Consider the following 23,084-nt stretch of genomic DNA (forward strand, 5'->3'; position numbering starts at 1 on the left):
TCCTGTTCATGTTTCTTACCCAATTTGTAACTGTTTTGTTACTATTGAATTTCTTGAGATCTGTAAAGTCCCAGATACCAATCTTGTATATCTGCATAATTTGCAAATATTTCCTCCCATTCTGTTGGCTGCTTCTTTGTTTTGGTGAGTTTCTTTTTAGTGCAGTGTTCCTTACATTGATGTAATCCCGTTTGTTGATTTTTGCTTTCATTAGCTGTGCCTCTGGGCTCTAAGCACTCTTGGCCTAATTTACATAACTCTTGCCCTGTTTTCATCTAGCAAACTTGGAATGACAGTTGACAACTTTTTTCTCTAGCCAAAACAATAAGATAAACTGAAATGCATGATCAATTGTATAATTTTAAAGGTGAAAGATATGTATACAAGAATGCTGTTGATTATTAAAAAAATTATTAAAAAAAGAAGCAAAAAAAATTAAGTAGTTTAACTCGGTTCCAGCAGCCAGCTGCCGCGGGAGAGTCTGCAGCCAAACCACCCTCAGAACTCAGGCACAAGCCAGGTCTTCTACCTTGTCTCCTTGATTGTCCCTCGCTGTCCCATAAACGATCTGTTCCCTTTCATAAGTAGAGAGCATTAGGATTGTGGGTAGGGATGAGGGGTGGGAAGAATGCATGAGCTCACTTTTCTTTGTCATCAGACTTACGCTCTAATACATCACCGAGAGCCACTCTCGCAGCCTGAGAGTCCCTGGGGAGCTGGGACTGGGCACACAGGCACACAGACGCACTGGGTGGCAGAGGCGTGCTTGTCAGGATGGGCTAAGTGCCAGAGACAAGGCAGCCAAGAGCTTACTCCCTTGCACATCAAAGATTAATCTAACATATATATTAGTAAATACTTACCACTAAGTTGAAGTAGCTAATATTTTTCTCTTTTGAAATCAAACCTTGTTAACTACCATAGCTGGCAAGTGGCTTAGTTTGCAAACTCAACAAAAAGTAATTGAGTAAACATACTTCTCTATAGCTGTGCTGAACTGTTCAAAAGGCATCACAGTCTTTTATGATAATAAAGTGTTATAATTAAATATTTGTATATTGAAAACAGAGATAGCTAATGGAGAATCATCTACTTTATCCAGATGCAGCTGATGTGCAGTTTCTAAGACAAAAAAATATGTCTTCAAAATCATGTTTTGGCTTTCTCAGCACCTCCCACTGAAGTTATTAAAAGCTGGAGATGTGATTATGTGAATTTCATTTGTTGAATCTAATTGGTAGTAACTTTAATAGTGTGCTCAGTGCATCAGGCCTCAAAACAAATAATTGTTTCTCAAACTTAATAACACCCACATCCTGAGGGAGCCTCCTGTTTGTGACACAGACTGTGTGCTGCCAGACAAACCTGGCAGAGCCTGGCCACTCTAGTGGGGATTCCTGAAGCAAGAATCAACCCTGGGCAGAAATAGCAGCAACCTCGTTTTCCACCGTCCCTGTGTGTAAACTCCAAGGCTGTCCAGAAGTGTGCTATGGCCTAAAGAGTGCCAGAGCGGAGTGTGGACGTGGTAGCAAGACACGCTGCTTCCTGGAGAGAGGGCTTGCACTTGGGTGATGGGGTGATGCCCCCACGGAGGCCTGACCATGCCTTCTTTCTTGGAGAGAAATGCAGTTTGTCCTGAGGCTGTTACAGTCCTCCTTGGCTTGCTTGGAGCCTGAAGCTTTCCCCAAAGCCATCTTGCACCAATCTTTCTTCTGTTTCCTAAAGCATTCCATATGCCCTCCTTTGCCTTGAGGTATTTTTTGTATGTGTAACTCCTGTGCCTAGAATCCATTTTTTTTCCTTGAGTTTCCCTAGACCGTGAGTGGGAACATTGGTCTGGCTGTCTTTAATATTCACTATAGGTTAGGTTCTGCTGCTTTTTGTTTGCCTAGTCTCTTAATTTCTTCTTGAATCTGAGCATTCGTTTTGGTAATTGCATCTAATTGGCTGCTGCTTTTTCTTCTAGCTAGGAAGCTGGGATCAGATCTGCTTGTACATTTCTTAAATACAGTGCTTTCTATATAAGAAGGCTCTGTGAATGTTGAATACATTTTATCCCCAACAGGAACCCATGGGAGAGTGGAATATAACATAGGATAAAGGACGTCTAGAAAAAGCTATCACTTAACTACTACTATTATTATTGTTGTTGTTGTTATTATTATTATTATTATAGCTGATTGTAAAAGGGGTAGGTTGCAGAACATGCCCTGATCCAGAGGATGGACAGTGCTTAGCAGGCACTGCACAACCCCACCTCCATCCTCCTTAGGGAAAAGCTGGCTCTAAAATTAACATTGACACAAGAATTTAACAGGAGAAAGGCATAAGTATTTAAAGTACGTTTTTTTGTGGCACAGGAGTCCTCATAAAGAAAGAAGACTGTAGTACTAGAATCAGAAACTTATTTACTGGATTGGACAAAGATGAATAAATTATGAAGAAGTAATAATGGCGGCTTTGCGAAGTCATTTTATCGTGGTCTGTGTAGAATTCTTTTGGTCCGGAGCGGAACTCTTGTACTTGTGCATAAAGATGTTATACCTTGTTTGTGAGAGTTTTATCCTCGTTTAAGAAATAATATGAAATCCAGAGTAACTTTTTTTTTTGCACCTGCTATTTTAAGTGATTTAATATAAATAGTGGTGCTGGATGGAACATCTGTTTATCTGTCTCAATGGTATATGAACAAAAAAAATTATTTAAAATTTAAAAATAAATATGAAACAAGTTTCCATATCAATTTTGATGCAAAAAAAAAAAAAAAATAGTGGTGCTGAAGTGGCGTTTGAAGGTTGACATTGTTTTTAGCTCCTTCAACTTCCATGAGCTAAAGGTAGGTAGCTTGAAATTTATGTTGGGTGGTATGTGTAAGTGAAGGCTGTAATTACTCATAACTAAAATCTTCAAGGTTAGTTCACATTCAAACGGAAACAAAATGCGTCTGTTATATTTGATAATATAGAGGATGTATAAAGTATGGACATTGTTTCACCTAGAACTGTAGCATTTTGTACTTCCTTTGCTGTACCAGCAAAAGAAAAGCAGGATTAAAAGGAAAATAATGCAAGATTGCTCCTCATCACCCCCCGTTCCACGTGAAATGTTAAGGCTTTTCAACTGAACACTGTGGTGAGTTAAGCTGCCAGCTGAGATGCTAGTGTCCTTGTGAGGGCCAGCTCAATCCTTCCTGTTCTAAGACAGTAGCTCTCGATGGCCCAAGTCCTTGGGACCCCCGCCACCCAGCTGGAAAGCTTGGCCGAAGTCCACATCCCTGGCCCAGCTCCTGCAGGCACTGGGAAGGCAGGCCAGCATGCTGGAGCTTTCTCTCCCTCCCTTTCTCTGTCTCTCCTCTTCTCTGTAACTCTGCCATTCAAAGAAGTCTTGCAACCAAAAATAAGCAAACGTCCATCACTAAAATACACTTCAAGTTTATTAAATAATCATACTTCTGTAATAAGGATCGCCAAGTTATGTATTTTTGCTCTTATTAGATTGGAAACATGAATTCATAATCTAAATGTCATCAGATGTATTACTATGAAATAAGATGTTAATTATAAAATAAGTATGAAGTCTAGCAGTCTTTAATATGTTAAGGGGCATACTATCTAATATATTAGGAGTTTATAGAATTTATACTGGGTCTGTCCTTGTTGTAAAAATGTTTACTATCCAGAACATGATACATTTTTAAAAAATTTTTCCCCAACATCTCTTTATTTATTTTATCTATTTTAAGCCTAACCACTTTGAATATCTATTCTTATGTCAAAGAGTTCTCTGACATATGGGATTTCTTACTGTCTTGCTTTTTTGTTGCCACATTGTTTACCTGTAACTAAGTAATGAATAATACGTCGTCAGAATGCCATCTGATATAACTGCATCTACAAAGGACACGTATCTTCTGATGTTATGATGTGCAATATGTAAATCTTGGGAGTCAGTGGGAAACATTAAGAGCTACTTCTTCATGCATTTCACAATGTAAGAAGCTCATTGTTCAGAGTGAAGCAAAGATAAATCTAGATTATACTATAAAGCTATAAGAAATGCAAGATAGGTCTCCGTGGGATGTTTAATAGTATTATATGAAAATAGGAGCAGTTAATTCAATTCCTGCTGTTTTTAACCATTGCCGTCATATTAGACAAAACTTGGGCTGAAAAAATCGCTGTTAATTTCAATCTGTATTTTTAACGTGATTTAAAACTTTGCTAGTTTTGTGTTATGAAACTCCATCAGCTTTTAACTCCTTTATACCATGATGGGGTTTTTTTTAAAAAATTTATTTTTATTTGTTTGAAAGGCAGAGTTAGAGAGGGAAAGACAAGATTAATTTTCCATCTGCTGATTCATATCCTAAACGTCAAAAATTGCACGGATGGGCCAGGTGAAAAGTAGCACCCCATAGTTTTGCTGGGTCTCCTCCATGGGGGTAGGTACACAGGTATTTTCGCCATGTTCCCATCCTTTCTCATGCGCATCATCAGGGAGCTGGACTGAAAGTGCAGCCATCACAGCTCAAGCTGACGCCCATATGGAATGCCAGCCTCACAGGAGGTGGCTTCACCAGCCACATAACAATGCCAACATGACGTTTTTGTAGTGGGATTTAATCAAAATGATGCAGAATACTGAAAAGGCATTATGAATGAGAGCGGTGACAAAATTTCCTTCTACACAAACAAGCATTCGTGATTACAAATTAAATAATATTTGAAGAATAAAGGCCCATTAGGTACTTGATTAATTCTTTCAATTTCTTGACTAGCCTGGGCAAATACTGTTATGATTTTGATGTATTAGGAACATTCCCACACTATTTTATTGTTTCTTAATTGAAGTTCTTGGGCATTGACCATAAGCTATTTGTTAAGGAATAGTAGATACTCGTTCTACTTTCTCATTCCATGACATTTTTTTGTTAAATATATTTGAATATCAGCCAATGGTGTGGGTTTGGGACTATCTTGTCTGAGTGTCAACCTCGGATCGAGGTGTATGTTATATTTATAGTGGGTTACTGGAAAGATCTTTATTGATCCTCACTTGAAAATGAGTTGAAGACTAGTTGTGTCCTGTTGCACCAATGACTTACATCGGTATCAACTCTAAATCCTAGGCTTGCAGGAGAACAGTGACAGTACCCCGAGCTGCCAAGACAGGTGTCAGGATATCCAGTTCCAATCAAGTGTTATCTTTTTCAAGAATCAAAGCAAAATGTAATAAATTTGCTCATTTTACACACATACGCATGCACATATGTACATGTATATATGTGCGTGTGTGTACGTATATATAAATATGCATGGTGTATGTGTAAAAATGTATTATGGGAAGGAAAAAACCTACTGATTTTACAGCTGCAAATCCTGTCAAGTACTGCCTAATTAAGTGATGTGAAATAGCATTATTGGGGAAAATTCATGTTGGTACCACATACCCCTCTCGTGGATTTCTTCCTTAAAACTCATGATTATGTTTAATTGTTAAAAAGTCAGATACCATGGCCTGGGCCCGTGGTGTGGAAGGCTAAGCCTGCACCTACAGCATTGGTGGCCCCACTGCTTCCCTTCTGATTCAACCCTGTTGCTGATGGCCTGGGAAAGCAATGAAAATGGCTCGAGTGTTGGGTCCCGGCTGCCTGTGTGAGAAACCTAAATTAGCTCCTCTCTTCTGGCAGCTGTGGCCATTGGAGGAGTGAACCAGCAGATGGAAGATCCCTCTGTTCTAACTCTGCCCTTCAGAAGAATAACTCATAAAGTTGAGGGACATTCTATAAAACATTGTCTAAGACAGCTGAAACAAGCTCATGGATAGTTACCAAAAACTAAAAAAAAAAAAAAAAAAGAAAAGGTGGGGGAACCAATCAGAAATTCTCACAGAGCTGAAGAGATTAAGAAGACATAACAACATAAGTGTAAGGTGCTATGCTAAAGTTCCCAAGCAATAAGAAAAAGACATTAGTATGTAACTGGTGTGAATAAATAAACTCCGAATGTAGTTCATAGTAGTGACCAATACCAACATGAATTGGAGTAGTGAACCATGGCTGTACAAGGTGTTACCATAGGGGAAGCTAGGTGAAGGATATATTCTCTTTTTAAAGCGGAATTTAAAATTATTCTAGAAGTATAGGTTTACGTAGACTGTTTTAAATATGTTATCATCATAGGTTGGATGAGTAATTTTGTGAAATGACTCAGAGTATTGTCGCATAAAGAGAAGTCCTGCTGAGCCTTTAGGACGATTGGCAATACCTTTTGTTCTATCACCTTTGCAGGGTGCCCTCACCCTGCTCAACCTGTGAATCTTTGATATGTGCTTGGGATCTCTGCCCGGTGGAAAATTGTGGCTAGAGACTTGATGGGACTTACACTGTGGACAGTTTCGTCTCTTAACCTTCTGTTTTCCCAAGGGATATATTTCACCATAAGATAGGATTCAAAGAAGGAATGAACACTGGCGATGTTCTGATCAGTATTGCAACTACCCAAGGAAGTACTTCTGTGTTCTCTCCTTGGCTGATTGAATTTCCATCCTGGACTCCTTCGCCACTTCGCCATCACTTGAGCTCCCCTTGGATGACCTTCTGACACACCTGTCTTCTGCTATCTATCTTGATTTTCCTGCCTTCAGCTTTCACTTCTGTTATGTTACCTCCCTAAATTACAAATATTAAAGTCCAAAGCCATATTCTTGCCCACTAACTGGGAAGCCAGGAGAGATTCCATTTCAGTGTCTAAAACAAAACTCAGCATCTTTTAGGAGTCATAATACTACCTTAAAATTGTCTGTGGGGTTGGCACCCAAAGCATTGTAATTAGAAGTTAGTTCTTGGCTTGCTTGTGTAGGCCTTGAACTCTAGCCAGCTACATAACAGTCCAAAAGCTGCTGAGGTTCTTGAAGTCACAATCTCCTTACATCCAAAGTAAGAGTGCTATTCTACCTGTAAGAAAGAGTTAGGACCCAAAGTACTTCAGGGGCTGTCTGCTAGGCAGTAGTTGCTTTAAACACTGTAGCAGCGGGCAGTGAAGTTTCAGGTTTGGATGCCCATACTGTGTCAGAGTGCCTGGGTTTGAGTCTGCCCTCCAGTTTCATCTTCCTAATAATGAGCACACCCTCCAGGAGGCAGCAGCTGACATCGCTCTTATCCATGTGAAACACTCTGGTTTAGGTCCAGAGTCCTGGCTCTAGACCTAGCTGAGCCTCCACTGCTGTGGATATCTGAGGAGTGAGCCAATAGATAGAACTGTTTCTCTCTCTCTCTCTCTCTCCCTCCCCGCTGACCCCTTTCGAATAGACAAATAACATTGCAGCAGCAGGTATGGAGGTGATAGCTGTTTTTGTTATCCTAGTGCTTATGGTCTTCTGAAGTAACATATTTGAAAGAATAATATTGCTTTAGAATCGGATTGTATTTTAGAAACATCTTGAAGTACTTAGTCACTGTTTATTGATCCCATTCACCGCCTACCACCATGCGTTGATGCTTTTGGAAGTCCTCTAATTTGACAAGAATTCTCTTCATATCAGAAACTTGATTCAAGCAGAGAACTCTTCAGTTGTTTGAGAACTCTTCAGTCTTTCCCAGGGCAGGCCTGGAATTTCCTCTGTTCCTGGAGACCAGTGAGAACGGTGTCCTCCATATTGGATAAGGAAGTAAATTTTCCAAGCTAGCTAACTCTTTTCCCCACCATATCCTAGGGGGAAACAAAATGGGAGCTGTGTTCTACCTTTTAATTTTTAGGAGAGACATCATAAACTTTAAATAGGATATTTGAAGGGATTTCAAAAAATGGCAGAGAATGGAATTAAAACAAGTGTATTTTGGTGCATAATCCTGACAGTCATGAATGCAAGAGTCTTTTAAAAAGCTCATGCAAATTACATACTATGAAAAAACTACTAATGGATTTAAAAAAACTATGCCAGAATAAACATACCTTTGAAAACATGTATTTCAAAGCCAAAAAACAAAGAGGGGTGAGGAGGTGGAGGGAGGGAGGGAGGGAGGGAGGGAGAGAGGGTGGGTGGAATCGAGGAAGAGAGAGAGAAGAGAGAGAGAGAGAGAGAGAGAAAGGAATGGTTATTTCTTAGGGCCTGCCTGAGCAGGAAATGGGAGTAAGCAGCCAGAACCCGGAAATGTAAACTTTCTTGTAATGTCATTTTCATATGAACCTTTTGAAATACCCTCCAGTCAGCTTCAAGCTAGGTAAAAGTTCACTTGAAATTTCCAAGGCATAGTTCTCGCCATTCCAAGGATGCTGTTAGGGCTCTTCTTCAGTTCAGCTTAACAAGCTACATGGTAGCTATTCTGTTCAAGACAGATTCCTTGACTAAGACCATGACCCCTAATAGCCTCCAGTCCAACAGAGAAGAGAGAAATAAAGTAACCATGGAACAAATTCCACCTCTATTAAATGCTTATAATACCACGCCTCTGTAATAAATGTAAAAGAGCTTGTCTCTTTACAATACATTTAACATTATCTTGATAGTTTGTTCAGCAGTCGCTTCCATGTAGCTAGCTATTTTGCGTAACTTTTCTCTTGGGAAAATGGAACATTTTCTCTGTACTTTGAGCATATCCTGGTAAGTCCTTCTGGTGCCATTTACTTTGAAGCAGCACTGCAGGGCTGGTGTCATGGTGCAGTGGGCTAAGCTGCTGTTCACCACTCAAGCATCCAATCTCAGAATCCCTGTTCAAGTCCTGGATGCTTCACTGCTGCTCAGGGTATCTGCTAATGTCCTTGGTAAGGCAGTGGAGGTTGACCCAAGGGCTTGGGTCCCTGACACCTGTGTAGGTGATGAAGATGAAATTTCTCATTCCTGGTTTCTGTTTTTGGCCGGATCTCTTTTTGGCTGTTGTGGCCATGTGGGGAGTAAGCTGCCAATGGAAATCTCTCTCTCTCTCTCTCTCTCTCTCTCTCTCTCTCTCTCTCTCTCTCTCTCTCTCCCTCTCTCTAATTTCTGTGTTTTTCTAGTAAATTAATCTTTTTTTAAAAAAAAGATGTATTTATTTTTATTGGAAAATCAGCTATACAGAGAGAAGGAGACAGGGAGGAAGATCCTCCATCCGATAGTTCACTCCACAAGTGGCCGCAATGGCCAGAGCTGAACCAATCCAAAGCCAGCAGCAAGGAGCTCTTCCGGGTCTTCCACGGGGGTGCAGGGTCCCCAGGCTTTGGGCCATCCTCAACTGCTTTCCCAGGCCACAAGCAGGGAGCTGGATGGGAAGTGGAGCTGCCAGGATTAGAACCGGCGCCCATATGGTGCTAATGACGCGTTCAAGGTGAGTACTTTAACCAGGACTTTAACCGCTAAGCTATTGTGCCAGGACCTAAATTAATCTCTTTTAGTATATGTGCTGCCGAAGTGAGCACTAAATTAATCTTTTTTAAGGCAACCCCAACAATGTCTTTGCTAAGTCATTCTTGTACTCTTTCTATGCACTTTTTATCATAGTGTTTGTCACCATATGATGTATTATGTATTTAGAATATCTGTTATCTTCATGCAGCAGAACATAAGCTTCCCATATATAGGGAACTGTATGTTCTCTGCTGTGTCCACCCCATCTAAACCAACATCTGACATTACAGAGCTACTTCATGCATATTTATTGAATGAATATGTATTTATGTGAAGAATGTGGTTTTAGCAAATTCTTATAATCAGATATTAGAAATCATTATTAACTACTATAAAATAAGGATGAATGTTTCATTGTTCCAAATCCTGTTCCATGATAACTGATTTATCATTCTTTGGCAATACGTGGATATAGCCACTAATACATCCACTATAATGAGTATATATGCTTAGGATGATTAGGTATCTATTATTGTGTGATCATTGTAGACATTTGACCATATAGAACCTCAACAGGATACATATTGTATGCAGTTAAATTGCTTGGCTTTTGTGGTACCTTCTTTTTCTTTCCATGGTGGTATGTTATAACTTCTGGGACCTCTTTTTTCTTCCAAGTACTAAGCTGAACAAAGAGCCTGCATAGAGACCGCATCATACATCACTGCCATCATGAACCTGACAAATAAATTTTGCCAACTTTCTTGAAATAATGAAAGCGATACCTCACAGTTCCAACGGCAGCACTATTACGGAGCCATCATGAGACCATTACAACATGGCGCTACCTTCACGTGTGCCTTTCTACCTCAGATGATATTTTTAGCTTCCGTTACTAATCTTCCTGAAATTGTGGAGATGAAACTGTCACCCACAGCAAGCCTACTCACACAGACCCATACGTTCAGCCATTCATGTGCAGGTATACACCACACCTTGGCTTTTAGTGTACAGACAATGTTTTCTTTGTCAGATGCCAAAGTAACCACTTCTACATTCAGCTTTTGGAAAAAAAAAATACTGTGCAAACTACTAGATCAGGAGAAGAAAAAGATTCCGGGGCATCAGCTGTTAGGAGGCCGATGGCTACATCATTTTGGAGAAGTCTTCAAAAAAAAGAATTCACGTCTCTGTTTCTCCTTCTTATAAAGCAGCAGTCTTTTTTATAGTGCTGTGCAACAAGAAAAATTAGATAAAGCCAGTGCTTTGAAGGGACTCGGGAGATCTTTCCACAGATATAAAAAGCTTACTACCTTCGAGGCCATGGCAGCCCAATCCATCCTGCAGAGGAAAAGCGTCTTTTTATTGGCCCCAGGACAAGGGTTAAGTTTATCTGCTTACCAGGAATCTCCGTCCAATGACTCATTTGCCAGATGAAATTTCTTATTAATGCAGAGAATTACAGATTTTGCTGGCATGCGGCTCCTTTGTAGAAAGCACGCTGACCTTATATGAAATGGAGAATTTGAGTTTGAGTTACTAAAACCGCAGGTGGGAAGAGAAGCTATGTCTCAAGGACTTCTGTATGAATAATATACATATAACAAAGCATCCTCAAATTTCTTAGTAGATTTTAAACTTTCTCCTCCTTACTCTGTTACCCTTTGGTAAGAAATTACATATGGTAGTACCTATATCCAGAATTACAACAGCACAAATAATAATAACAATCATTTTTTTAAAGATTTATGTATTTTTATTGGGAAGGCAGATATACAGAGAGGAGGAAAGACAGAGAGGAAGATCATCTGTCCAATGGTTCACCCCCCAAGTGAGCCACAACAGCTGGTGCTGTGCCATTCCGAAGCCAGGAACCAGGAACCTCTTCCAGGTCTCCCATGCAGGTGCAGGGTCCCAAAGCTTTGGGCTGTCCTTGACTGCATTCCCAGGCCACATGCAGGGAGCTGGATGTGAAGCAGGGCCGCCGGGATTAGAACTGGTGCCCACATGGGATCCCAGTGTGTTCAAGGCAAGTAACTTAACTGCTAGGCCATGGCGTCAGGCCCCTAACATCTATATATTTAAAGAAATAATTTGTTTTTAATTTAAGTCATGACTAAAAAACTGAAATGATCTTAATCAGAGGGATTTAATATCAGGTCAATACAAATTTTTAGTGGTGGTTAGTTAGATTGGATAATAAAAAGGGAAATTTTTTTTTAAAGATTTATCCATTTTTTATTGCAAAGTCAGATGTAAAGAGAGGAGGAGAGACAGAGGAAGATCCTCCGTCCTACGATTCACCCCCCAAGTGAGCCGCAACGGCTGGTGCTGTGCCATTCCGAAGCCGGGAACCAGGAACCTCCTCTGGGTCTCCCACACGGGTGCAGGGTCCCAAAGCTCTGGGCCGTCCTCGACTGCCTTCCCAGGCCACAAGCAGGGAGCTGGATGGGAAGTGGAGCTGCCGGGATTAGAACCAGCGCCCATATGGGATCCCAGTGCGTTCAAGGTGAGGACCTTTGCTGCTAGGCCACGCTGCCAGGCCCAAGAAGGGAAATTTTAAAGGCATGTATTTATTTATTTTTTTTTAAAGGCATGCATTTATATACCCACATGAGGTACTTTTAAAAGTTAATGGAGAGCCTGGCACAGTAGCCTAGCAGCTAAAGTCCTTGCGTTGCATGCGCCGGCATCCCATATGGGTGCTGGTTCTAATCAAGTCAGCCCCACTTCCCATCCAGCTCTGTGGGATTGCAGTCGAGGATGGCCCTAAGCCTTGGGGCCCTGCACCTATATGGGAGACCAAGAAGAAGCTCCTGGCTCCTGGCTTTGGATCAGGTCAGCTGTGCCCGCTGTAGCCACTTGGGGAATGAATCAATAAACACAAGATCTTCCTCTCTGTCTCTCTTCCTCTGTGTATATCTGACTTTCCAATGAAAAATAAGTAAATCTTTTTAAAAAGTTAATGGATAATTGTCTTGAAATGTAAGATTGTCATGATGAAATACTGAAATGTGTGTATAAGTTATTCATAATTTTCATTTTTTATGAACTTTATTAGAGTCCTCTCTCACATGTATGTTTGCGCTTATGTGTACACACGATCGTCAAATGATCCATGGCAGAGTTCCTTTTATGTCAGAGAAGGTGAAATTGCATAGACTTTACTTTTTGCCCTTCTCTCTTAGTAGCTGGAACTAGGAATCCCTTCCTGCTTTCAGGACCCTGTGCTATCCCAGTAGGAGCTCTACTGTGTTGTATTCCATGGCCAGCATGCTAAGCCATCCCAGTAAAAGGCATCGTGACGTTAAGTGCGTGGGGTAGAACTGGAAAGATGGTGCCAGCTCCTCTATGGGATCTACTCTGTGTGCCTTCCCTCTGCACGTAAATGTGAATGCATGTCATTCTTACTAGAAACACTTGAACCAAGAAACTTTGAATCATGTTAGGAAATATGAATTAAAGTATTTTAATTTTATTTCTTCCTTTCTGTGAGATTTGGATTCGTATAAAACTAACTCTAAAAATCTTGACTGTTGTGAAGCATCCATATAGAGGAAATTATTTGGCGGGGTGGGGGTTAGAGGATGAAATTTCTATCTCTGATTACAGATCTGCTGACTCACGAATGTAGAAGACATTTAGCAAAATAGTATCTGGCTTGAACAGTAAACCTGAGATTGATGAGGTGGTTCACTATTTTGAATGCATGTATTAGTTGAAACTAACATACTTGTAACAAATAAGCTTTAAGTAATCAATGTCATTGTAGTAAGAGTATTAACATGCTCACTTGGCATTATGAAATGGTACAACATAAACCTAGAAACCAAACTGTTAATGGCCAAGTACAAAGTTTGCAGTAAAACTGCTCTCTGTCCTTCTAAAAATGGTGAGCCATAATTAACATAAAATATCTGTGTTGTACCAGGCTGAAACCTCAGGATGTGCAGTGGCAGGGCTGATAGCCATGAGCTATAAACTGGACAGTAAAATACAGAGACTTTTATGCTGCAAAACTTTGGGAAAATATTGCACCCAAAATCCTACAAATAGCCGAATCTGCTTCATTTTAGACATGCAAACTTAGGGTTTTCGTGTATAACTTTAGATATCAGTATGCACTGAGAGTTGTTTTATTCTGAAACCAAGCATGAAATAACATTAGGTAAAAATGAATCATGATATGGGCCCGGCAGCATGGCCTAGCGGCTAAAGTCCTCGCCTTGAAAGCCCCGGGATCCCATATGGGCACCGGTTCTAATCCCGGCAGCTCCACTTCCCATCCAGCTCCCTGCTTGTGGCCTGGGAAGGCAGTTGAGGACGGCCCAATGCATTGGGACCCTGCATCCACGTGGGAGACCCGGAAGAGATTCCTGGTTCCTGGCTTCGGAATGGCACAGCACCGGCCCGTTGCGGCTCACTTGGGGAGTGAAACATCGGATGGAAGATCTTCCTCTCTGTCTCTCCTCCTCTCTGTATATCTGGCTGTAATAAAATGAATAAATCTTTAAAAAAAATGAATCATGATAGTGCAAGACAAGATAATTGTTATTAAAATTATTACAAATCAAAAATCCTTGAGACCAGAGTATCTGTCTTCCAAACTCAACCTCCTTCCAGAATGGTTTTGGAAATTTTCTACCTTTTGTCCATTTGCTCATATGGTTACTCAGACCTCATAGCTCATTTTTCAGAGAAACAGAGTAATTTTTTTTGTATTCTTTCAGATATTCAACTTGGATCAGATATATCTGAAGGTACTTCAAAAAGTGCATGGAAAATGGAATTAAATCTATCGTGGTACAAAAAAAAATTGGAAATCCATACAAGAGAGTTCTCCAAGAAGTAATGAAAAATACATGAAAAATACTATGAATAACTGCATGGATGTCAAATTTGTTACATCAAAACAAACGTATTTCATATCCTGACAGTATGTGGTTTGAAGACCATTAATAAATCCCACAGGTTTTTATCATATCCATGCAATTTATTTATACAGCTTCTGATTTTATGTAATTTTACTCATGTATTCCTTACACCTCTCCTCAAAGAATTTAATTTGCAGTCAATATAAGTTGAATGCAATCATGTTACAAAAAAAATGAAGTCTCATGAAGGTATGCTTTATTTATTCATTCAACTCTCCTTGCATATTCCTCCTGATATGGAGAAATATAATTACATGCAAATTTGCTCTTGCTGTTCCTTAGTGTATTTACAAGGGGAAGAAAAATAATACATTTCCACATTTTTAAAGCTATCTCAATGTTGCTTTTGTTTATGTGGAGAAATATCCCATCCCCAGGGATCTTATTGTTGTGGCTTGAGAGCCTACAGTCCAGTTAATGAAGGCAATGTTAGTGCTCCAGTTAGCTTTGTGAGAAAGACAGAATTATTGTTCCAACCAGGCTTAACATGTTTAACTGAACGATTCAAAGCCTGGGAGTGAGATAAGTCACCAGGATGACCATTGCACCTAAAATGAAGTTCTCTCAGAGGTTCTTCAGGGCAGTCAGAAAATAAAGAAGCTGCAAGAAGGGAGGGGGAATAGTCAAGGTATTCATCAGGGAGATTGTTGGGGACCGGGAGGTTGGCCTATGGAGAGTCTGGCATCTTCTGATCAGAAATTTGCACTGTGATCATCAGGGAAGGCTGATCCATTAAAGAGCCTTCAATAACAACTTATAATGGGAGTTAGACAAACGATGTTATGGCTGTATACAATCTGAACTGAAGGATGGACATTTTAATGATGGTAATAACAGACCCATGGGATCTTTGTAGAATGATGCTTTAGTCATTTTCTCTGTCAAGAATTTGAAAAGGGGATTGGGAACTTAGAAATTGGGCTTCAAGTGGGGGAGATGTAAGGCTGCTTGTTGTTGCTGCCAGAGTTGGAGTCTGCAAACTATTACGTGTTCCATTAGAGATCATCTACTAAATGTGTGCCAGCCACTTTCTAACTATTCTGGGTGGAGAAATGCAACTGCAGGAAACTATTCTGAAAAGGTGCCTCATCTCGTAGCTCCTGAAAAGTCAATACTTAATTTTAAGCGGAGTATTGTTAATATCAGATTTGGAGATGTAGAAAACTTACTCTCATACCCAAGGTGGAAATTGGGGTTTATATATAGTTGCAACATGGCAAGTCAGAAGGCCAGGAAGAAAGTCAGAAAGATGTTCTGTATGAAAATGGTGTTATATGCATTAAAGCTGCAGCAGGAGAGAAGTAGAGGAATTATGCTAGAGAAATGCTGAATTTTCTTAGACTTCTGCATGTAGAGGCCTCATTTTCATTCTCATTTCAAGAGGTGTTATTTCTTTGTCAACTAACAGGCTTGTACTAAAACTATGACTTGCAGTGACCTGTAGCCTGTTTGAAATTGAAATAATATCGTTCCTGTTGTTTGCCAAGATCCAGCCATGCCATGCCTGTGTGAGTGTAGCATATTTTACTATCATAAGATCAGAGGTCTCTCTCCTATTTCTGACTGCACTTTGCATCAGCCATTTGAACTATTTTGTAGTTTTATGAAAAGGTTTTTGGTGTTGCTGGGTTGTTGTTGCTAGGTATAAGTTTTTGCTATGTCTTGGGCCAGCCCCATGCCTCTGTGGCCTGCGTGAGTGTATCTTCCAATTGAGCATCAAACAGTTAGACCCAAGAATTTCTTCATTCTACCAACTACTTGTTGTAGCAAAAGAAGCTGATTAAGCAGACCGTCTGGAGGTTTTAGATCTTGGTGTTTGATTTTGCTTTATGGATAATGTTTGTGTTCACTGCAAAAAAAAAAAAAAGTAGGAAAACTATGTCTTGGTTTATGTGAGATGGTTCTCATTTTTTCTTACATGACTCTTTTTGGTATAATCATTTATAATATTCACAGTGCTTCGCAAACTGTCTCTGTTTGTACATGAAACTGTATGATCACCCTATTATCAAGGAGAGCCACAGAGTCCGTTCATGCAGCCCCAGAATTCAATTTGAGGAAGAAATGTAATTAAAATATGCTGCCAGTCACTGTCCCTGCTGTAGGGACATACATGCTGTATCTATATCTTTTTTAGGTCAAATAAAGAAAGCTTGTCATTAGGTTATGGAAAAGTTCTTGCCACAATAATACAAAAATGCAATTGCTGCTGCTTTTGGTGATCAATGTCCCTCAAGACTTGTCATAATTCTGCTAAAGCAAGTTATACAAAGTCAGATTTCACACTTATTTTGTAGATAAAAGACACAATTATTGTTTAACATATTTTCATGGAAAACAGAGAACCTTACCTGAAGTAGAAGAAGTGACAGGAATCTGGAAGCAATAAGAGAGTGGATTTAGCCTAACCAACCTTTCTAAAGGAGTGCTAACCACAAGGAAGCCAAGTGCTGTATATATTGCTGTATGACTGTTTACATATTACACTATACTCCTTGGTCCAGTATATTATTATGGAATTCAAAGGGTTTTATGAGAGATGACTACATGCAGAAAGCCAAGGGCAACTTGAATTTCCATCCCATTCCTCCATGCTAATAAGAAAAAGTCCAGGTAAAATAACCTGATTCGTATGTAAGAAATCTATTGGAATCAATGAGAAATAGATTTTATATGTTATATATTAAAGAATGCAGCATAGTAAGTCTGTACTGGTTACTTATTTATATGTACCCACAAATATATTATTAAAAACATTTTGGCACCACTGATCATCAGATAAAAAATTAAAAATAAAATTATCATTTCATACCTTGTCAGAAAGACTGATATTTAAAAGATAAAGGTAGTAAGAATATGGAGAAAGGAAAGCCATGGACATGGGTGTTCGGAAACAGTACAGCCATTATGTAAGATAGCATAGAGCTTCTTCACAAAGGTAAAAACAGAACTATCATGATCTTGCAATGCTACTACTAGGCATAAATCCAAGGGTTATGAAATTGATATATTTAAGATATCAGCATTCACATGTTCTTTCAAAGTTATTCATCAACAGCCAAGATATGAAATAAACAAATATTCATCAGCCTTTGAATGAATACGATGTGGTATAGCTATAATGGAAAGATATCAAGCCTTAAAAAAGGAAATCCTGTTGTTTGTGACAACTTAGAGGACATTATGCTAGTTGGCTAAGCCAGACAGGGAAAGACAAAAACCCATCTGAGGTTAGATGGAATCCAGATACGCTGAATTCACAGTAAAACAGTAGTTCCAGTAGCTGGGTAGCAAGGAGATAGAAAAGATGTTAGTCAAAGTTGCACAAAATTTCTGTTAGACCATAGAAAGTAGTGCTGGAGGTCTCTTACACACTGTGGTAACCACAGTCAATAGCAATGTATTGATAACATGTAAATTGCTAAATCTCCCCCCCACCACCACATACACATAGGGAAAGATTGTGATATGTTAATTAACCATTTCACAATATAAACATATTGCATCATACATGATAAATATGTGCATTTTTACTTGTCAAACAATTGACATTGTTTACTTATGGACCCAACAGAATTATAATATATTTTATATAATCATAAATATTTAATCCTCTCCTGTCACCAAGCAGTACTAATAGCTTTCTGCTGAGTTCCCACCAGGTTAGCTAGTTTGCTGAGGGAGACTGAGAAGGATCAGTGAGGTCCTGGAAGGGAATGTACCAAAAAAGAGTGAAGAATGAGTTTTCCAGTATTGGTGATGGATCAAAAAATAAGTCTGAGGACTGACCAACCCTGGATTTTGCAGCATAGATATCATCAATAACTATGTTTGATGACTTGGTACAAATGGGCAAGCTTATCTCTGCTCTACATTATACTGATGGTCTCCTATTTTCCCCTTTCTTCCTATCCCCCCATCTCCCCACAGTGTATTCTTGATATAACCAGAACACTGACTTTTAAAAATGAACGGACTATGTCATGCCTCTGTTTAACATGGCTTCTCCTTTGGTAAAGGTCAAGGGCTTTTTAAGGGTGTAACAAAGTCCTTCACAAATCTAAAAATTGTATTTCACCCAGATTTTTCCTACTCTGCCTACTGATGTCTCATACATTTCTTGCTGAAGCTTGCTAAAAATGCTTGGGGCCACGCGTCTTCCTCATGGCCATACTACATTCTGTTCTTAGACACGTCTAAACCCTTACCTCGCCCCAGGTTTCCAGGAATGTGATTAACTCTTTCACCTCTTTGGGGTCTTTGCTACTACTCTATTACATTTTCAGTGAAAACTGCCCAAGCTCAGTTATTTCAAATTGAGGCTCCTTTTCACAGAACTTTTTATTAGACTTTCTCTTTTATTGTCCACTTTTTTTTTTCACAGCCTAACAGGCTTATTCACTTTGATGAATGTTAATTCTATAAAGATTGTGGAAATCCTTCTTCTTTTGTCTATGTCTGTGCTAAATGTATAGAATATAAACACTTCCTGGAGCTTTGCAAATAATCACTAAATGTTTGTTTCCTTGTCACTAGCTTATAAATTAAGCTCATAGGTACTTATATAAACATACACACACATAAGACGATGAATGTGCTAGGTTACTTTTTTCTCCCTAGACCTTCTAATGACCAGCTGTTTCCAAGCAAGCAAGTAGATGATGCTCACTCACGCTAACCATGAGCATCTTCCCCCTCTGATTCTTCATGTCTGAGTCTCCCTGAGTTCACGTGTGCTCAGGGAAAGTTCAGTGAGCAGCAGGTGTCTCCTGCGTTGCAGCTACCGTGGCTGTGACGCATAGCCTGAGCCATAAGGCAAGAGACAGGAATTTGTACCAGTTCTACCAAAACACGAATGGGTGATGTCAGAAATAAAGGCTGTGTAGTCACGTAGAAAAGGAATGCTGAGAGTCTGTGGACAGCGGTTTCGCGTGGAATGTCGTGTCTCAGCGGCATGACTATTTTGAAGATATAAACCCAGGCTGGTAAAGCTTGTATTCTTTGTCTTCCATCCCCCTGAATATCATGCCACATCCTGCTCACAGCATCTGGAGTACTGCAGTACTAGAGCCAGCTCCTCCCTCGCCCTACCTACAGCTCACACCGAGCCTCTGATGTTCTTTTTTGTTTTATTATTAATTATTTTGCATTATGTGACAGTTTCATAGGCTCTGGGAATCCCCCTACCCTTCCCCACGTCCCTCCTCCCTGGTGGATTCCTCCACCTTGATGCAGTATTACAGTTCAAATTCAATCAAGATTCTTTCCTTGCAAACATATACCAAGCATAGAGTCCAGCTACTTATTGTCCAGATGGGTTGAACAGTTTCTTGGGGAGACTATTTCTGGTCTGAAGTTAGAGCTGGTAGAATATCAGCCTCTTATGTTCTTGAAACAATCTTGCTTAAATACTTCCTGTAGAAATAATGACTCATGACCAGAGTGATCTTGCTGCTGCTTTCTTCTGAAGAACTCAATGACTGATTTACAGATTCAGCTTGTTCATCATGATATCCCATCGTAGAAGGTAGGGATTAAATTTCAGCCTGAAAGGTTATGGCATCCCTCTAGACATACAGTATAAGAATGAAAAATTGAGAACTTTAAAAAGGTATTCCAGATCCTACATAGTGAATAAACCTTTATCAAGCCTTGCCTGTGAGAGGAATTTAGAGACTGTGTGGCTAGGAATAGGCCACAAGCTTTTCGCTAGAACTTCAGAATTTTCCTTGTATTCATGAACAATTTCTTTGGTTGTATTTGTCCTCAGTGAAAACCAAATTGTCTTTTATTTTCCTGATATGATATATAATTGCTAAGCCTTCCTAAACTGTCTACAGCAGCCTTCCTGATAAGACCTGTGGTCACCATGAACTTGATACTCCAAACAGAAACTGATTTTTTTGGCAGCTCTAATCGCTTACAACTTTCGTCTTTATGGAGAACAGATGTCCCCAACTTTGCCCATGCATTCAGAACAACGTCTACTTCTTATACAAGAGTCTCTGGAGAAAATCTTTTGGTCTTTTAGAAGTGTCTTTAGCCTGTCTTGAGACACTGCAGTTCTAACATGAAGTATCTGATCTAAAGCAAAAATCCTTCCTATGCTTGAGAAAGAAATAGGAAAGAAATAGGAAAATCACTCCAAATCTATTGATTCTTCTATGTAACTTACGTTTGGTATTTTTATGAAATTCCATTCTGATTTATATATTCCTAAGTATGACAGTGAATCGGTTTCTTCTTCCAGCTCACAAAATTTTGTCGTGCAGTGCCTTGTCTTTCAAGGCAAACCCTTGAGCATCTTATACATAGACACAAAGCATGGTACCAAGGCTATAACCACAACTTTTGCTCCACACGCAGGCCTATTCATGTATGAAATTGGCAAGTTCTGTGGGTGCTTAGCTATGGGTTACTCTTCTAAACCACACCTTCTTCATGGACAGCACGTTAAGCTTTTTTCAAATGTACTATTTTAAAACCTAAAATCTTCCATACTTTTAAAGAACTTCTCTTTTTTTAAACCAGATGGAATATTTCTACTCAAACCTTTTTTGTAGGATGTTTCCTTACCATGTTTTAATTAGCTCTTCTGTACACCCCTTTCATGTTAAACATTCACAGGTATGTATCAGTAAGTTCATGGGAAGGGAATTAAAAGATAAGGTTGGTATGATACAAAAATTTTGTAAGATCTATGAAGCTTTTTCATAAAATTCGCTTCTCAGGTATTTTGGTATTCCGATATCAGGTTTAAGCATGCGAAGACCATTACATCAAACAAGTGTAAAAACGGGAATTTTAAAGAAGAATTGGCCAGTCTTCTACGTGAACAGCCAGCTGGGAAAGACTTTCGAAATTGTAGCAAAAAGAATTGCTCTAGGCATGTAGCACTGCCCTCTGCTGGTCTTACGACTTTGAACAGGCAGCTTGATTGCTTCAGTATAATATTAAAATTCATATGTTTGCTTTATTGCTAGTCAAATAAGATATAGCCTTTGAAAGCTCTATTTAGCTGTATATTATTTTAAAGTGTTTGAATATGTGCTGGGCTTTTCATTTTTGACATCCTTCAGGTTGATGTGATTGTGACCCTGGGAGGCCTTGCGGGGCGTTTCGACCAGATGATGGCATCCGTGAGTACCCTGTACCAGGCAACGCACATCACTCCTGTGCCAGTCATAATAATGCAGGAGGAATCTCTCATCTATCTTCTTCAACCGGTAAGTGAAAGTCAACGTAATACAGCAATCCTACTTGCAGTGCTGGTCCGTTTGTCTTTGACCTAGGAGACAGACCCTGTCTGGTTAATGTGGCTGCCCTGGTCCCCTGCACCAGGTCACTGGCAGTGAACATAGAGAGAGGCAGCTTATTCCCCACCCACCCCCCAAAATCATCTTGTAACTGTAATAAAATTGAGTATGAATTAAATGGAACACTTTTGCATTTTGATCAGCTAGATGTGAATAGCATTTTAGAAAAATCTCAGGCAAATATTGCAAATGGGATTCTCATACATTTTGAACACAATCAAATTGGGTTTTATTGAATAAAGCATTTGGAAGAAAACCCTTACTGTTCATACATTGCCTTGCTATTAATTTCACTGCTTTAGATGAATCTTTCTGATGGTAAATCCTTTCCAATGATAAACCATTAAGGAAATGATTTCTTAATCACTGTACTGCATATAATAGAGTTATTACTAAATTATAATTTGATAAGGTTGGTTGGTAGATTCTGTTAAAAATAAAAATAATCACTAGATCATAAATTTTTAAGGCAGTAGACAGTTCTTGCTTTTAGTGTGTCAGTGTTAACACCTTGTTTGCAGCCACCTGCTGGCCACCATCTGTTGCATGCCATCATTATCATTTATCCAGGTAAGAGTGTGGGCTTAATGGATGCTTACCATTGATCAGCCAGTTCTGAATTCTTTTCTAGCTTTTTCCATTGCCTACTCTTTTGCTTCCGGGAAAAATACGGATGGAGAGACTTAAGAGTTCAGATTTAAAACTCCATATACAATGTATTTATTCAGCAAACTGTTTAGGAGTGTTGATAGAGTGAATGTCTACAGAACACTGCTCGTGGTTATCAAAAACTGTAGTCACATTTAAAATGGACAGAGGAAGCATTCGAATTTTAAATGGAAACATTTCCAAAAAAGATGAAGATTTAAAAAGATATATGGTAAATGTATTTTAAATAAAAGTAATAAAAATGTATCATACTTTATCTGTGCTATAAGAAAACAATGAAATAAATTGTTTTTAAATTCCCAAAGAAAAAGAAACATTTTCACATACCATGGAACTAGCCTCAGGACAGTCATTCTGCTAGCAAAAAAAAAAAAAAGAAAGAATTTTAAAATATCTTAGGTTTATTTTTAAGTGACAGGTAACAGAGCTATTTATTAAGAGAAGATAATCTTGATGCTTTTAAGACGAAATGCTTTGATTTCATAGCGATACTGTGAAGAGCGCAGTACAGATAATATAGTTGCATAGTAAAGGGTTTACACTCAATCATTTTTCCACTGCATTTCCTCTTTTGTGGGGTTAATGGACTCAGATGCAAATGGAAGACTCTTAGAACAAGTCATTGTCCATAGGTTGATAATTATCCATAAGCAACATGTAACTGAGTGGTCAGCTCGTATAAATACATAAATACATGCACGCACACATACACTGAAGAGTTCTCGGAATTCATGGAATATGTGTATTATGAAAAATCTGCATAGCTTTCAAATACGTTGGACGCTAAATGGGCACTTTTTCATCTGCTATTTGTGAATTTTTTAGATTTATTTTTTATTGCAAA

The 23,084-nt window shown here is 39.2% G+C and overlaps 1 protein-coding gene across 3 annotated transcripts in view; it reads left to right on the plus strand.

Annotated features, from left to right (window-relative positions):
* The window catches only part of TPK1 (thiamin pyrophosphokinase 1), a 352,935-nt gene that overhangs the window by 197,638 nt on the left and 132,213 nt on the right, over positions 1 to 23,084 (plus strand). For all 3 annotated transcript variants that reach the window (XM_058655023.1, XM_058655024.1, XM_058655025.1), the window contains one exon: positions 21,335 to 21,481. In XM_058655023.1, the coding sequence (XP_058511006.1) occupies positions 21,335 to 21,481 (147 nt within the window). The remainder of the gene's footprint in view (positions 1 to 21,334; positions 21,482 to 23,084) is intronic.

Source organism: Ochotona princeps, chromosome 25 (assembly GCF_030435755.1).
Source record: "Ochotona princeps isolate mOchPri1 chromosome 25, mOchPri1.hap1, whole genome shotgun sequence".
Taxonomy (NCBI): Eukaryota; Metazoa; Chordata; class Mammalia; order Lagomorpha; family Ochotonidae; genus Ochotona; species Ochotona princeps.